Here is an 18,082-nt window from a genome sequence, read left to right as displayed (position 1 = left end):
CAATTAAAAATAAAGACATGCAAAGGAATAACCTGTTAGGCAAGTATGTGCACACTGTTAAAGAGAAAAACCTTCCCAGCTTTTCCAGAGGTGGAATCAAATCCTAACAGAGAGACTTGTTCATAGGCATTTCTCACGCAGCTTCTCTGTGGCAAAAGCTTTGATGGAAAATGACACTGAAAAAATTTAATTCTCAAAAAAAACCCAAAACACAGATTCCTGGTGAAGCAGATGGAAGCAAGGAGAGGAGGGGACGTCTTCAAGGAACTCCTGTAAATCTGTTGGTGGCTCACGAACTAGAGCACAGGCACCACAGACTTAAACTCTTGCAAATACGAGCTCTGACAAACAGGTGTCTGTACACAAATGAAGCAGACAGAAATTTGACTGTTGCACGTAGATGAGAATGTATTCAAACTGCAATTCCACTTCCGCAAATTTTTATGGGGCTGATTATTACACTAATAACGTTGATTATGTAAAGGATCCTTACAGTGAAAATAGACGTGATTTATTTCCTTTGTTGGACTGAACAAATGTAAAGCAACCTTAGCATAAACAAAAGTTTAATACGTCAGCCACTCTGTTCGTGAGTTGCCTTAAAATTGACTGAACAGCTAAGGGAAGTATATTTACTCCCATTTATTTACCTAAAACAAAATAAATAAATCTCTGTGCAACTTAGGAGGCTACATTTAACAAAGTATGGCTTAAGAGACTGCACGTGGAGCAGGTCAGCAGTGAGGCTAGAGAAAGACCAAGTTCAGGATCATGTGGTAGGGCACACAAGACCTCAGAGCTATTTTTGCATGGTTTGGGGTCAGAGAAGCCACCTAACAGCTCTTCTTCACAGACTGACTCATTTGAGAGAAAGATCCTTCTTTCTTTATGTTCAACATGAAATTCAGGTTGAGGAGAACATAGATTAAGAGGCACAAATTCTTAGCATTTCTTTTTTTTTTTTTTTTTCCAAATACGACAGGAGTTTGGACTGGAAGATCCAATTTGGAAGCGTCTTAATTGCATGTTGCATAATTTAAAGCACATTACGAATTCAGTATTGGATTTTGTGTTCTCAATGATTTAACTGACTGCAGACTAAACTTCAGCAAGCTTTCATTTGTATATAAGAAGAATTTTTAAGACTGCTTTGAATAACTTTGTTTCCTGCTGTGTCCTTCACAAAGGGAAAACCAGAAAGAATCCTGTGCAGAAGCAACTTTGATTTTAAAAAATTTAGCATAACAGGACATTAATGATTTCATTTTTACTTTTTATTTTGAAAGAAAATATTGTGTGAGTGAAATTGGCTGCTCCTGCTCAGGAACCTTAGATCTGGGTGGAGCAGAGAGGGCTGGCAGTTAGAAAAAGTATTCGGTTTATCTTGTAAACCGAGAAACTGGATCCAAAAGTCACGAAGAGATAACAAACATGGTACTCCATGCTGCTAAGCTACGGAGTTAGCTGTCAGTGAATAACTGCACTTTAATGAGTGGATTATTTTCTAATTCAGGCATCTCACTATTCAAAACGCTCATTTGCATGCACAAAGCAAGCAACTTTCTTCAGAAGTGGGCGGCTAAGTATATATGCAACTAGCTGTTCTACATGTCCAATTATTTTGTAGAGCGTGCACATGCATTTTTCATGTGCTTAGCTAAGACTGGAGTATTTCATTATGTGTATAAATTAAGTAAAGGGAGAAGCACCGAATCAACAGAGGTGGAGAACAAAAAGTTCTCCATCCCCAGAACAAGTATGACGAGCATGGTGCCCGTCCCGGCTTCCCCGAGCCTCCCTGCTGAGCCATGATGAGCAGGAAGCTGCTCCGTACTTGCTCGCCCAGACCAGTCTGCCCCATAAGGGGGCCGGTTCCCTCTGCAACTTAAAGATCTGTGCACGGAAAATAGGCATCAAACTTCCCAATCCATTCACGCGGGCTATAAAGCAGCCATCGGATGATAACGAAAACCGAGTCGGCGTCAGTGCCAAAAGAGAGGTGAAAGCCTATTTCCCCATACCAGTTTCCTGAACTACGCAGTTGCCAGAGCTTAGGTGCCAGGACTAACAATACCGCCGCTGAAAGCACAGAAGTGCATTGTCAAGGTTGGAAAGCCTCTGTTTGGCTTGAGGGTTTTTTTACGACTGCTTATTTTGTATAGCTCGGAAAGAATCCATGTGATTCTTAAAACAAAAGTCAACACGCAGCCGTATGAAAGCGTTTGAAATGTTCTCTTCAAAAGAGAGATCTAGTTTACTGCCAGCTGCCCAGTGCTCTGAGGGGAGTTTAAAAAGGTTACAGTAAAATGTTAAAGATAAAATCTAAGAAATTAGCAAACTAGAGTTACGTAAAGAAGGCATGCAAAACCCTTTCGCAAAAAGATTAAGAAACACACAATCTGCTACAAGACAAAGGAATTGAAGCAGAGAGTAAAAACGTGTTAGAGAATCATGTGAGACAGTGATACAGCAGAAAGGTAAGAAGATGAGGAGACTGGTACCATATTGCAACTCTACCTACTTTTTCTGGTCACTACTTGCACCTCTCACCTCCTCTAAACCCAGCTGCTTTGAATACCTGATATAAACTGTGAATAACTCAGTAGGCAAATGACTTTTCAGTCTCAAGAATTTTTCAAACCAAGAGAGTACAGACAATAATTTCATTTTTTCCATGTTAGAGAGGCTTCCTAGAAGTTAGCTTTGTCTGCGCTTACTTACAACCTTGTATTTACTTTACTTTCATATATACACACATATATGAATGTATGGAAACACTAACAGTTGTGCTGTCTTCCACCATACCCGATTTCAGCTCTCGTGGTGTTGACGTGACGCTCGCTGACCGAACATGAGCGGCCAAAGGCAGGTAAAGCACAAAGCTTAGTCTGACCGTGCCGCTGCCTGCACCACTGCCAGCCCTAATCCATTCTTGTTGAACTTGCCTCTGAAAACAAGTCTAACCTTTGGATGATATCAACCATCGCTTCTTTCACCCATACGAGCAGTATTTTCTTCCTAGGGAAGTGAACTGGTTGAATTTATACCTGTCTTACCACAAACATTACGTGTGTATGTGCGTATGGCACTCCCCATCTGCAAGACACAGTATGTGCCTCAACCCCATTTCCACGGTGGGGAAGGAACTAAGGAGAGGAAGGGCAATAATCCATCTGCTATTGCAAAGAAAGTCAGTCAAAACCAGAAAGAATTAGAGCTAAGATGTTCACTGGCCTGGGACCAACGCATACAACCCCTTTCTCCCCTCCCAACTCCAAGGCACCCGCGCAAGGAACATTAAACAGTCTAGAATAAATGCCTTACGTGTGCAATATGAATCCACTTCTCAATGATCTTGGCTCTTTGCTGTGCTTTGAGTTCTCTGCTCTTCAGGATAGTGCTGACAACACATTTGGTGACTGCGTTGAACTGAGCGATGGTGGCTCTGATGGTAGGTGCCAGGTGCCGGTACCCTTTCTTATCTCTTTGAGACCAGATGCATCCCAAGCAGTGGTAGGGCACAACTTTCTTGAAGAGCGTCTAGAGTGAAATAGAAGTGTCTAAGTCAGCAGGATTCTCCGAGATCTCTATTGTCCACAGAAAGAAATGCATGTTTACAGTACAAATTTGATCTGATATGGTATTAAAAGGTAAATATTTGTTTTCTCTTAAAGTATACACTTTGGCATACTCTTTATAGGCTTGATGCCCTAAAGGAACTGTCAGCTAAACAGTCCTGGGAAAATAAGAGACACCTTTGTATCAGTTGCAGAACCAAAGGGAAAATTTTTTATATAATGATATTTTGAGGGAGATGGATACAGACAAACCAAGCGAGAGCACTACCATTAAGAGTGCATATACATCTTTAGGCCAGGTAGCAGTGTAGTCAAAATGTGCTAATTCTCAGGTGTCAAATGTTAAACTTCGCAAAAAAAAAAAAAAAAAAGGCTACACGGTATACATTCATACTTTAAAAAAAACACAAAACCAAAACAACCAACAACAACAACAAAAAACCCACCAAAAAACCTTCAGAACAACTGAAGGAAAAAAAAAAATCAAAACCAATGAACAAAATAAGTTTGGGTAACGAAGCAGAGCTGTGTTCTGTGTCCCAACAACAGACCTGTTCGGGAACACTATACTTACATTGACATAACTTTAAAAAAAAAAGTATTTTAGAAGCCCAGCACTATTTCCCCTAGCATTTCAAGTAGTACATATACTCTACGTACTGCATCCATGTATGTCAACTGTTCTGCCACAAGGTCTTCTTGGAAAGACAAGAATTCATCTGGACTGTTGATCTCCAGTTCCTCTTCATTGAATAGGTTACAGGGGGAAGTGATATGGAACCCATCTGCCCAGGGTGAAAAACACGACTTAGTAAATTTATCCAGCAAACAGTGAATCAAAGCAGATGTTTGTTTATTTTAAAACATCACTGTATATTTATAACAGAATGCCCAAAGGGTCCTGCCTGATGTAATGGCCCCACTGTGCTGCATATTTTAGTTAGAAAGATGACAAGCAGAAGATTAAATTGGCAAATAAAAGGTGGAAGAAAAAGAAAAAGAGAGTTAGAGAGAACTGAGCTGTTCAGGGCCTCTTAGCTGAGAGGTGGCTTAATCCATTCACTAACCATTCTTCTGGAAGAAAAAATACCACCACCACCCCCAACAAAAATTCTTCATTAACATTGCAGAAGTTTTTTAGTCTACTTTTCAGTAATTATGCATTTTATAACCAGGGAGGGGAATCAAACTGCAAAGGGAGGAGACTGCAATTATATTCCCAAAATACTGCATTAGGAATGCTCTTATATCCAGAGTTCATCTCCCATGTGTGGAAATAAAAGGAGGTATCAGATCTTCTTGGCACCATTTGTGCCTTCACAGGGCTACATGGACTATATTGAAGAGAGTTTATTCCAGCATCCCTCACCTTCCCTCTTTGGGAATTTTTCCCAGAAAAGGCAATACAGCGAGCACCTGCAGCATTCAGCTGAACGCTGCTTCTAAATTTGCACTGGGCAGCAGGGACGAGGTGAGAGAGGAGAGGAGAGCTCTCCTCGTCGAGGGACCCGATCCAGTGCAGAAGGGATTTCCCAGATGTTCCCATGTCACCTTTTGGCTCCCACAGGTTGGGAACAAAGCCACATTAAAACACAAAGAAATATGCCCTTGTTTCCCATGGTACAGCAGGAAGTCAAACAGAAAATCCCTGAAAATAAATCCTCTTCCTAATCCCTTTTACTATAAGGCGACGCTAACTCCAAAAAAAGGGAGAAAAATAAAAAAAAAAGACAGACTTGTAGAAGACTAACAACAAAAGTATGAGTTTACTACTAGGGAGATTTCATTAACAAAAGCAAGCAGCGCATTCCAGAGCGTGTTACGCAATACTTCATATCATAAAGCAGAACAGACATTAAAGCAACAAAAGGAGATAAAGTGATACTTCATCATTGTTTTTCAAAATACTTTGTTCTTCTTTTCTTCATTAATTAGCAACATCTAATCATCAATGTAAACTGCTACAGTTTTGATGTAACAAATTATAACTACAGGCTGTATCCAGATTTCCATCTGTACATTCCAATTGCACAATTTATTGACAGAGCTAAACGCGATAAATGGAGACCTCTGTTCAGGCTTTATTTTTCTGTGGCTGTTTTGTAACAATATGCATAATTAAATGGATTTCTACTGAACTGTTACAAGAGTCACACTTTTCTTCTCTCTTTTTGGCTATGTAACTCCTCCTTTTCCTTTCTGTTCTTGAAATTCAACCGAAAAATCCTCATCACTGACTTGCAACCCTACTCAAAACCTCGCAGCGCCCTTTAAATCAGGTCCTGGAGTACAATGCAAGATTTTCCTTTTCTTTTTTTCATGCCTCTCTCTCCTTTCTCTCTCACCTTCATAAATGTGTAACCAGTCTTCTCCCTACTCCCCAAGAAGCTGGAATCCTCTCGTACTCAAGTATCTCGTCATCTTCAAATCGCTCTGATCCATTTAGCCCTCTCAAAGCCCAACCGCCCTCTTGACTTCAGTGAGAGCAGCCACGCGCCCCTTCTGAATTTGCAGTTTCTGAGTCACCTTGCTTTTTATTGCTCAAGCTGCAAGAATTGAGGCCAGGAACAGCTTTTATTATCTATGTATTTGGTGCTACAATCTAATCTGCTGGCATGGCTGATGGCAGCACTGAATGGAGGTCTGATTAGACAAGTCTGTAGGATTAGGACTGAAATTTGTAAATTCATAGCATGGTGTGAATGCTTTAGAACAATAATTATCAGCAAGTCTTGATTGCAGACAATGCATTAAGAGCTTTGAAAGAAACCTCTGAAATGAACAAAGGTGGAGCTCGGATGAAGTAACAACTCTCAAACTCTTCTCTGGAGAGCCTGCAGGTTACTTGTGTTCTCCTCCTCTGATTTTATTCTAATTAACAGCCTCTATTCTGCCACAATTTGAAAAATGTTATCATTCAAATTGACCCATCTGTAACTCAGAAAAGAACCCTTTCAACTGTTATTCGAAGAAACAAATGCAGAAGCAGAGCTCCTGGGAACTTCTGCTCACTTTGAACAACAAACGGACCCAAATATAGCTCTCGTGCGCTTTCTTTCTTTGGCCTGTGGGAACCAAACCCAGGAAAGGACATCAATAGGCACATATTAGCAATCCTGCTCGCTTACCTGGCTTCAGCAAGGAAAGCGCCTGGGCTCTGTGTGGCACGCCTTTTTATGTGTGTGTTAATGACGGAGTTAATTTGGCATTTCACAATATTATGCATTGAAATGGTATTTCTGGAATATCCAGCAGATACGATTTTTATGGGATGAAATTTCCCCCCCGCCCCCGTCATTTCCTTTATCCTTTATTACAGGAATTATTCCCTCTCGCCCCTCTACCAAAGCTGGAAGTCGAGTCTAGTTCTCATTCTCACACTATGTGAGCTCCTATGACTTTTCAGCTCATGCCGCAGGAAGCTTTCTGACCAGGATAAGGGCATGTGTCAGGCTTGACGCTGCACACAGCATATTTGTGTTACTACAGTTCACTATTGTCTCAGTAGATTGTGACCCCCAATAACGTAAGTTTTTCCTCTGTCCTTGAATACCAGCAGCCGGCCACTCAAATAGGAAAAAACAGCCACAGCCACTTCCTTTGACATGATGGTAACTAGGAAGAAAAGCTTCATGACAACAAGGCTTCTGACTCAACCTGTATTTTGTCACAGCTCTGTATTTTGGTTTTTGTTGGTTTGGGCTTTTCTGAGGGGGGTGTTGAAATGAGAAGACCAGCTAAAGAGCAGCTGTGTGTTTTAATTCAATGACATGGGAAGCCTGCTGCCAATTAACCACTTGGTTGCTGCAGCAATCTCAAAGCTTTGGCTAAATATTAGTGAAGTGCTGGATTTCCCAGTCCACCCCAGAATGAACAGGCATAGGCACCTACACTGTATGACTATTTCATCCTGCACAGAACCTCCAGCCTCACAGGGACATGTGGTGGGTTGACCCTGGCTGGGGGCCAGGTGCCCACCAGAGCCGCTCTGTCACTGCCCTCCTTCACTAGACAGGGGAGAAAAAGTACAACGAAAAGGTTGTGGGTCAAGATAAGGACAGGGAGAGATCACTCACTAATGATTGTCACGAGCAAACCAGACTTCCCACGGGCCACAGCCTCCTTCAGGTGCCTCCACCTGCTCCAGCGTGGGGTCCTCCACGGGCTGCAGGTGGAATCTCTACACCCCCTCATCCTTCCTCCCTGGGCTGCAGGGGGACAGCCTGCTTCACCATGGTCTTCACCACGGGCTGCAGGGGGATCTCTGCTCCGGCGCCTGGAGCACCTCCTGCCCCTCCTCCTGCACTGACCTTGGTGTCTGCAGATGTTCTTACATCTTCTCACCCCTCTCTCTGGCTGCAAAAGCTCTCCCTAGCTTGGTTTTTTTCCCCTTCTTAAATATGTTATCCCAGAGGCAGTGATTGGCTTGGCCTTGGCCAGCGGCGGGTCCGTCTTGGAGCCGGCTGGCATTGGCTCTATCAGACACAGGGGAAGCTTCTGGCAGCTTCTCACAGAAGCCACCCCTGTAGCCCCCCCACTACCAAAACCTTGCCACGCAAACCCAACACAGGAGATTTTTTTTTTTTTTTTTTTTTAAAGAAACAAGAAAAAAGCCACTGGTGAGCCTCACAATATTGTGATGAGAGTTGATAAATGTACTCCACGTAAATCCCTGTTCTGGGAGAACAGAAAGACAGAAGGAATAGTAACTTACCATCATTTTCAACTTCTTGGTTCTGGAACTGCTCCAAGAGGTTCTGCGCCCTCCTCTCTGGGCCAGAGCCGGGTATATTCTTCTTCAGGTAATCCAGCAACTTCATCAAACACCGGTAGTCGGGCGGCTCTCTGAAATCCTCGGAGCACTGATCGAGCCAGGCTCGTAAGATTGATGCTGTCGCACTAAGAGGAAATACACAGAGAACACACTGGTTGTATACAGCGTGTATTGATGCAATCACATGTATTTGTATCTAAAATAAAAACACTGAGACATTCATACCCCACGTGAAGGCAGTACGAAGACTTTTTTGAACAAGGAATTTAATTTGTTCTTTTTATGCATGGAACCTTAAGATAGCACTCAGATTTTGCCAGGGACTTCAGTGAAGTTGCTCGTGATTTGCACTCCTACAAGTGGAGTACAATTAAAGCCCCAAAATGCAAACTAATAAAGAATCAAATCCATTTAAGGTATATTGAGACCCTTCTATTAAATTCAAGATATCAAATAATGATAGATAAAGCAATTAAGATAACAGAATAGACTATTTCAGTTGGAAAGGACCTACAACAATCATCTAAGTCCAACCGCCTGACCACCTCAGGGCTGACCGAAAGTTAAAGCCTGTTATTAAGGGCATTGTCCAAATGCCTCAAACACCGACGGTCTTGGGGCATCGACCACCTCTCCAGGAAGCCTGTTCTGTGTTTGACCACCCGCTCGGTAAAGAGACGCTTCCTCACGTCCAGTCTGAATCTCCCCTGGCACAGCTCTGAACCATTCCCAGGCGTCCTGTCCCCAGATCCCAGGGAGAAGAGCTCTTGTCCCTCAAGAGAGTCAACAGCACCTCCCAGTTTGGTATCATCATCAAATTTGCTAATCGTGCGTTCAACTCCGGCATCCAGATGGTTGATAAATACATTCAACAGCACTGGCTGTGGGATTGAGCCCTGAGGAACATGGCCTCCAGCTGATCCCCAGCCAGATGCAGCCCCATTCACTACAACCCTCTGAGCCCTGCTCTTCAGCCAGTTCTTCACCCAGCACACCGTGAACCCACTCATCTCACAGTTCGACAACTGAAGGATACTGTGAGGGACAGTGCTCACGTCCTGGCTGGGTGATCAGTAGCAGACACCCACTACAACATCCCCTTTGTCCTCCCTCCCCCAAATCCTTGCCCTGAGGCTCTCAACCACACCATCCCTAACCGTAAGGGCTGTGCAACCAAACCTCTCCCTTACATACAGTGCAACACCTCCCCCTCGCCTGGCTACCCCTCCTGAACAGCCTCCATCCCAGCACTCCAATCGTGGGACTCGTTCCACCAAGTCTCACTAATACCAACATGATAGCGTAGCTCTGGGAGCAGAGCAACGCTTCCAGTTCACCCTGTTTGTTTCTCATACTGTGTGCGCTGGTGTACAAGCATTTCAGGTATGCTCCTGAGCCCTCTGTGCTCCCAGGAGCAGCGTAAATGTTCCCACTAGGACTGCCACCCTCAGGTGATGCCACACCAACCCTTGGCTTACCTCCTGCAGTCCTGTTGGGATTCCTTTTCCGCACCGATTCTAGTTTAAAGCCCTCTTGATCAGCCCCACCAGCTTACACCCAAAGACCCGTTTTCCCCATCGGGACAGATGGATCCCCTCAGACCCCAATATACTTTGTCTCTCAAAGCTTCTTCCATGGTTTAAAAACCCAAAAGTTTTGGTGCAGGCACCACCCTTGGAGCCAGATACTGAAATCCTGGGCTCGCCTGTTTCTTCCAAAGTCTCCCCCCATTACTGGGAGGATTGAAGAAAACACACCTATGCTCCTGAATTTGTTAGCATTCTTCCCAGGGCTCTGAAGTCTCTTTTGATTGACTTCAGACTTTTTGTTGCAACGTCATTTGTATCCACGTGAAAGAGCAGACACGGATAGTAGTCTGAAGGTTGAACTAGGCTCTTTGGTCTTGTGGTGACGTCCCTAATTCAGGCCCCAAGGAGGCAGCAAATTTGCCTGAAAAGGTGGTCAAGTTTGCAACAGGCGCGGAGGGAATCGCCAATAACCATAACTCGCCATTGTTTTTCTCGGTGCTGGCCTTAACGCAGGTCTTGTTGCGAGGGGGTTGGTCCCTCTGGCCTTGGCAAGACTGCTTGCACAGGTTTCTCCTCTTTCTCATTACACACTTCATCTACCATACCCAGGGCCTCGTACCTGTTCTGCAAGGGTATCTTAGAGGGTAAGGAGGGGTTTCTCTTCCTGCTTCGTGCTGTAACCTTCTTCCACCCCTCCTTATCCCTTGTGACACTGCCTTCCTCCTGGCACAAAGCAGATCCAGGACTTGCCTCTGTAGTGGCCATGCTGAGTTGGCTTCTATGCATCACAGATGGCAGAGTATGGTTCCATTGATCAGTCTCCCTCTCAGACTCTAAAATACTCCTCAGTCTGCCCACCTCCTCCTGCAGCTCAGCCACCAAGCAGAGCAGTTCATCGGTCTGGTCACACCTCCCACAGCCTTGCTTGCAATCGCTTTCCACCTCTAGGAATATCCCTTCGTACATCCCACAGCCAAAAACCTGGGTGGTGGCATGCTTGAACGGGAGCTCTGTCTGTGTGGCTGCATTGGTTCTACCAGGTGCTACAAGCTCAGGAGAAGCAGAGGACATTGCATTTTGCTGGCCTGTCACCATGCTGCTGCATGCCTGCCCTCTGGGTGCTCCAGCATCTATTGCAATCACCTGGGCTGTTTGGTTTAGCCTGTTGAAATCCCCCACACTGCCTCTGCTCGACCACCTGCATCCCTCGTGTGTCCCACCACTGCTCGCTGCCGCCACCGCCAGTGCTCCTCGCACTGCTCCGGCATCCGTTGCAATCAATAATAATAGAAATAGTCCTCTCCCAAGTACAAAAAGCCAGTACCTCAGCTAAAAACAAATCATTTTCTACTACTGGCATTTAGCGATGATCCTGCTTCCCCATATTGCACCATTTATCAAGCTATCAAAGCGAGACTTGCAAATTACCTTGGAGTTATGCTTTGTTGAATCAGTTGAAGCATCTTTGCTTAGCTGTACCACGACCGTGTTTGAGTAACTACCCAACATTATGCACACAATCAAAAGCAGAACATAATTTCTTAATTCCCTCTTGTGCCAGTGGGAAAAGCTGTGGCCTGGCGAGGCTGCAATGTTTGCTCCGTTACCGCTCCCTGGGATGATGTGGGAAAATAGCAGGGAGGAAATAAGGCATTTGTGGCTCCTTCAGGGTAGCAGCTTCCTAGTGGAAGTGCTAAATCAAACACTTCCTTTGGTGCCCTTCCTCTCATCAATCGCTGCTGGCGAATCTGGGGACCTGATTCTACTGAAGGTAGAAACTGAAGCTACATATTCCTCCGCTGTATTACTCATCATCTGCTCTCTTAGTAGAAAGATTGCCTGTTCATGAAACCTTGGGTTCTACGAAAGAGCAGTCCAAGCCTGAACGTAACCCCCACGAGCACACACAGTTAGTGAGATTGCCTCATCTGTGAAGATAAAACCCTAATCACAACACGTGCAGCGCTATGCTGCCACCGCCCAGCATCAAGTTGGAAGACAGCTGAACCTATCTTGCTAATCTTAGGATGAAATGCGTAACAAAAAAACAGATCAGCAGAATCTGGGTTTTACCCTTAGCCCACAGACAAGGATGGGCTGTCAGATTATACCATGCAAGAAAGGATCTCGGTCCTGCTGGTGGTGCAGGAAAAGGATGCTTAAGGAGTTCTAGGAGATTTGGATCTCGTTATCCCAGACCTTCTTAGACCCACGCAGCTAAAACGACAGCGGCTGCAGAGAACTGCCCAGGGACAATCCTGCTACAGACCGAGGGGGATGAGGGGAAACCAGAGCTGATGAATCAACATCACTTCCACCCTGCCTGAAACGGAGGGAAGTGATCTGTTTATCTACTTTTCCTGCTTTACATAGGTTTTAACCCACACCCACGTATTAGATTGGTGCCTAGATATTGCCCAAATGTATGCTTATGGGAATTTCTTTAAATCCTGTCTTTGCAGGGATTTTTCATCATTTCAACCTGATTTTGTAAGAAAATAAGACTTAGAATGGATGCTAGACTTTTCCAGAAATAACTTACAATGTTATTGACAAATTTCAACTAAGTGTGGAAAAACTGGAAAAATACCAAATTTCTTCAAGTTTGAAGAAAATTCAAGCCTGGATAAAAAGATAATGATCAACTTAATTTTTTTTTTTCTGCTGCAGGAAAGACTGTGAGATCTTTGGTTCTTCATGGTATATAGCACATATATTTTGATGCACTGGCCACAGCACATATCACAGGCTGAGAAGACACAGATGGCATTTCAAAACGCTTTTTAAAAAGAATTTTGTTTACCTGAGCTGACAGAGGGATTAGAAAAAAGGACTTTTGGGAGCAGTGACTCAACATGACACACTGGCCATGGCCGCTGTCTCGTGATCACCTACTGTGGTGTTCAGAGCAGGGCATAATGTGACAGGGAGAAAGGCCCTTGATCCACAAAAAAAATGCTAAACTTCTGGAGAAAAGGAAGTCCTGAAGATTTCCTCTGCGACACTGAAACCATCCCTGTATTTCCAATCTCTTCCAGCCAGTAGTCATAAATGCTGTGGCAGGCACGAGAGGTGACTTACACGGAAAGCGGGGGAAGATGTTTAGGAGAGAATTCAAACAGTTTTGTAGGGAAGCAGATCTCATGAGCTCCACTGCCACCAGAAAAACAGCTGAGGTGACCAAGTGGCAGCAGCCCTGGTTTGCAGCAGGTCCTGTTCAGTTCTGCAAATGCTTAGGGCTGTGCTGCGTAGTTAGCTGAGAGAGCTCAACCCTCCAATGACCATCTTTTTTCACACCTACAGAAACCTTCCCTGATATTGCAATAACCCTGTTTCACAAGACCTTCATGCACTAACAGTATCCCACGCTCCCAACGCTATTCCACGAAGAGCCATGCTCTCAGTAAAAATAAACTCTAACCACGAGTATCCAGTTAGAGACACTGATGTGTCGGCTCGAAGAACATCTGTGCTCTGTACTCAGGACAATCAGGCACTTGGCTTTTAAAGTTCAAATCCTCAAAAACAGGGATGTAGTAGCTCCAGGTCTATCATGTTAATAGCTGCAGAATGGAAAGGAAAGAGCCTGCAAGGAGGACCTCTCTTTCCTCAATTTATGAGGTCCTGAGAAGAGTTCAAATATGAAGACAGGTTTCAGATGCAGGCAAGGAAGAACCCCAAAAGCCAGCCCAGAAAGCTCTCGTATCAGAGCCACGTACAAATCCTGGCACAATTGTTCTGCAAGTAGGGAAACCACAGCAATATCTGGTTAACTCAGCCACTCAGGGGAACTCAGAATAAACCGACAGTTAAGAAAGAGTAAAGATAGCTTCTCCCACTCTCCTTGTCTCATTTTAACCATATGGGTTTTTTCCCCTCAAAACTCAATTAACTTTTAATCCCACACAGCCATCATTTTACAAGTTCTATCCACTTTAGTCTGTTGTTTCTTCTTCTTTCCTTCTCTGATATTGTGGCAACTTCAGACTTTTAATTAGCGAGAGTATTTGGAAAGCTGTCAGTAATTCTGTTTGGTTAGGCTTGCTGACAGGAGAAACTCTGGAATTACAATTTTAAAGCTACAAAAAGTATTTACAACCAAAAATTAACATGCAAACACATTCTGGATTTCAGGTTTCATTGCAAACATGAAACGCAGATTGTGCAGCTTGGAAAACTCTCTTCACATTTGAAAAACGTTTTGGAATGAATTTTCACAGCTCTGCTCAGACGAGTTTCCACCGTATGTGCAACAAGTAAGACCTTTACGTTTTGGGCCCGTGGTAGCCAAACTTTCTATCTGGAGCTTCAGGACCATTTTTCGCAGTCAGGGTGGGTGTCACACGACAGCCAGTGCTCTACCACCGTCTACCACCAGCTCCATGTCCCAAGGCCGAGAAAGACCACGACGGATGCCCACAGCGATGCTCCCATGCCCTTGCATTTTTAATCATCTCCTGTGGTCCTGCACATACCCGGACCGCTGCATCACAGTGGCACTTACAGCCACAAATGCCACTGTCCTACGCCTACTCTATTTTCATTATTTTTTTTTCCACCACAGGCAGGGGAACACTGTACCTCGCTCCATGCCCTAAGAGTGTATTTTCTCATGCTCTGTACCTCCTTTCCCGACTCATGTCACAAATTCACCATCATCCATCTCTACTGGCTCCACCACCAGAAACTAGGTTGGGTATTCTTTTCTTATGAGCATTTACCAGTTCAGCAATGATTTGGAAGAAGGAGCCTCTCCACAGGAGAGCTTCTTGTACTAATATTGTTCACACACTCCTTATACTAAGCTCAATTTCCAGAGCCTTGGTCGATGGCCACTTTCATAAGCTGAAGAATAAACAGATTTTAAGACAGACCCAGTCTCCCAGCGCAGGGTGAAGAGTTCACAGCCATTACAGACACTGATTTTTGCCAGCAAAATCATTTCAGTCAAGAAGGGAAATAGGAAAGAGAAAAAAGGTACGCTGTGCCCTACTGACCTCCTCTCGCCTGTTTAATTGGTGCGTCGAGGAGGGCAGCTTTCTGAAATCAGGCTGGAGAATTGCCCATATCTTGCAGTAGCTTTACATTTGCTGCCCTTGAAAAGAAACTCCCTGTACTCGACAGACCCAGAGAGAGATAGGAACGGGAGCCTTCCAAGATTTCAGACAGGAAAGAAACATCACAGACTACATTTTTCATGGGTTGATTATGAGCTATAAATTTTTCCTTTCCTGTCTATAAGGAAAAAAAAAAATCTTTTTAATGTTTAACTCCTGTCCTGCCAACCACAGGCTCTGGGATCTGGTCAGCAATGCTTTCAAGTTTCACATCTATCACAAAGTCTTCTCATTTTCACAAAGTCTTCTCATTTCCGTACCAGCTTTGCTTGAAGCCCATCTCTGAAGGTTTCAGTCTCCAAAATCTCTCTACCGTTAGGTGGAAGACACGTATCCGATTCCATTGTTTACAAGCTGGGAACACAGAACTACTCATCCGCTCACATTTGCCCACGAGGTACCACAAAACGTGATGAGACCATGGCAGCTCCAAGTCTAACATCTCTGCTACCTGAGCTAGCAGGGCACAGAGGAGGTGGAAAATGAGGCTTTCATATCACATAGCCACAGGTGATTCAATAGATTACACCGAAATTCTGCGTAGTCTTTTCTCAACTGGGAAGACAGCTATAGTACTGGTCCCAAAAGAGGTCTGTATATGAATTAGAGATCCTTTCTTGCCAAAAAGGCAAAAGCAATGTTTTCTTTCCCACCACAATTATTTCTAAAGAATGAGTAGAAGGGAATCTCAACAATTAAGGAGAATAAGGCAAACCTCAGTTGCAAAAAGAGATTAAATGACTGATTTCTGATGAAGTTAGACAGGAACATGCACAAAACTATGTGTAATTTGCCAAACACATACTTAAGACCATTGATGGAATAATCTTTACAGACGGCTATTATCTCTCCTCCGCTGTCCATGCAATAGCTTCCAGGCTTGCTCACACAGACTACATTAAGCCAGCTGTATTTTCTCAGTTTTGCTTGTTAAACACCACCGCAGGCAGTTAAATCTCAGCTTTGAATCAGGCTTACAATCTATGTAAAGCACAAGCAAAGGCTGATGTAAGGGTAGCTTCTCATACCCTGTCCCTTTGTAAATAAAGTGCTGATGACTTCCAGCAAGTGATCTGCTCTTCTTTTGATTTGGGAAGAACTGGTTGAATAGCACACGGGGTTGGTTTTTGCTGGAACGCATGTAAAGTCACTAAGGGAATAGCTCTGCTGCTAGCTGTTCTTTGTTTTAATTGAGATGCCAATCATTATTTTTCTTTGCTCTTCTAATTATTCTCTTTTGCTTGGTTCTGGTTGTTTTCATAACTCTCCCACTCTTCCATTGCTTATACTGCCCTGCGTTTGACTCCGCTTCTCACGTAACCACACTGATTTCTGCTGTTGTTTTAGCTTAATTGGCTTTACTGGAATGAATGCTGATTGTTGCTCTCCCAAATGCATCTTAACTGCTTCCCACCATGGATTTCCCAGACATTTTTTTTTCCCCCAGCCAATTTTCTTCCATTTGTCTCACATTCCTTTGGTGTCTGTTCTCCTGGAGTACTACGCTTCAGGACCAGTTTTATTTCTGCAGCACCGTAACTGTGCACGTCATTTTCCAGCAGGACTGTTAACTTCGGTACAACACAAAAGACAAGTTTTCTGTCGGGAAGGTCTAAACGCACAAGAAGCCATGGGACAATGTTTGTTTATCACGACGAGAAACTCCAAATGTTGCAGTATTAGACTGAAGGTTTTGGTATTTGCTATTTTAATGTAGAAGAGGAGGGGTAAACATGCAAGCCATGCTGTGTGATAACCAAATAGTTCCTTAATTTTCTTTATTTCAAGTGTTTTACCCAATTACTGTGGAATGAAAGAAGGAGATTTCAGTTTAGCTTCAAGTTGCTTTGTCTGCGGTTTTCAAATGCACCACATTGCAGGTTTTAATAACAAATAAATTCCACATTTTGATAATAAAGCAGATACAACTAGGAGCTGACATTTGAGACAACAACAACAAAAAAAACCCCTAAGTATTTTGATTCATTTCTGTGGCCTGCTATTTATCTGAGGAGAGCACCACCAACCTATTCCAAATCAGCAAACCAAAGCCAGTAGCAAGAGGAAACCACAGCCTTGTACTTCACAAGGAGGCTTGAAAGGACTTTTACTGTTACTCAAGCTCATTTCGGATTTAAAAGCCTCAGGACTCAGCCATGGCAGTGCTTGGGAGGAGAGGTTGGGGGCGTAAAGCTATTTTACTTTTTGTACTACATACATAAACTGTTTCTGCTTCTCATTCAGCTGGTCCAACCTCAGTAAGAATCCTCACTTTTACAGCACTGGGCATATGAGTATACAATGTAGCCAGGAAAAAAAAATAAAGATAATTAAAATCCCCATTGAAACTTCATACTGCAACCAGATGATCAGTTTTTCTGGTTCTACTGCTTTCTCTTAAGCATCCTTGAGAAATATAACCTAAACTAGGATTTATAAAAGCTTTTAAACTTTCTTTGGTTTCATCAGAAGGAGAGGTGCAAGTGGACAGACCAGAACACGGCTCACAGTTTACAGCACAGCATTTCCTTCTCATTGCCTTTGCCTTGGCTGTGGAGTCTCTTACTAGCTACAAATGCAAGAGTTATTTCTACGTACAGGGGGACTCTTTTTCCACTCTCCATTGTATTTACCAACATGCCTAAAGGGTATCTTTAAAGAAAACATACCAATGTTAGACCTCTGGAAAGCAAAAAAACCCAAAAAATCATGGTCCAAGTCCATGGACCAATATGGCAACATCATCTGCCTCTTGAAAAACCCCTCCCGCAGGTAATCTCAGGTTCGTACAACTATATTTTTGAGCGAGGTCTTCAAATAACTCAATTCAGTTAACGTTAAACTAGTCTTCCCTGAACGCAAACATTGCAGGCAAGCCTGGAGCGCCAGGCTGGACATTTTTCTGCATGTGCTGAACAGGAATGAATCAGTTCTGGGAGCTTCATAGACACAAATCTTTAAAACTCGTGGCAACAAGCTCAGCACCTTTTATCTATGAAGTGTGATGTGCTGCATCAGCTCTCCGGGTCTCGCAAGCCTAGCAAGTCATCTCAGTGAAACGGCCTCAGCACCGTTTCGCACCCT

The 18,082-nt window shown here is 43.7% G+C and overlaps 1 protein-coding gene across 1 annotated transcript in view; it reads right to left on the bottom strand.

Annotated features, from left to right (window-relative positions):
- RGL1 (ral guanine nucleotide dissociation stimulator like 1) overlaps nucleotides 1-18,082 on the bottom strand; it is a 79,816-nt gene that overhangs the window by 16,304 nt on the left and 45,430 nt on the right. The window contains exons 5-7 of the mRNA XM_075760535.1: nucleotides 8,293-8,477; nucleotides 4,239-4,363; nucleotides 3,325-3,540 (exon numbers count right to left, since the gene is read on the bottom strand). Of these exons, the coding sequence (XP_075616650.1) occupies nucleotides 3,325-3,540; nucleotides 4,239-4,363; nucleotides 8,293-8,477 (526 nt within the window). The remainder of the gene's footprint in view (nucleotides 1-3,324; nucleotides 3,541-4,238; nucleotides 4,364-8,292; nucleotides 8,478-18,082) is intronic.

Source organism: Balearica regulorum, chromosome 8, assembly GCF_011004875.1.
Source record: "Balearica regulorum gibbericeps isolate bBalReg1 chromosome 8, bBalReg1.pri, whole genome shotgun sequence".
In the NCBI taxonomy this organism is placed as follows: Eukaryota; Metazoa; Chordata; class Aves; order Gruiformes; family Gruidae; genus Balearica; species Balearica regulorum.
This window is presented reverse-complemented; position numbering and strand designations above follow the sequence as displayed.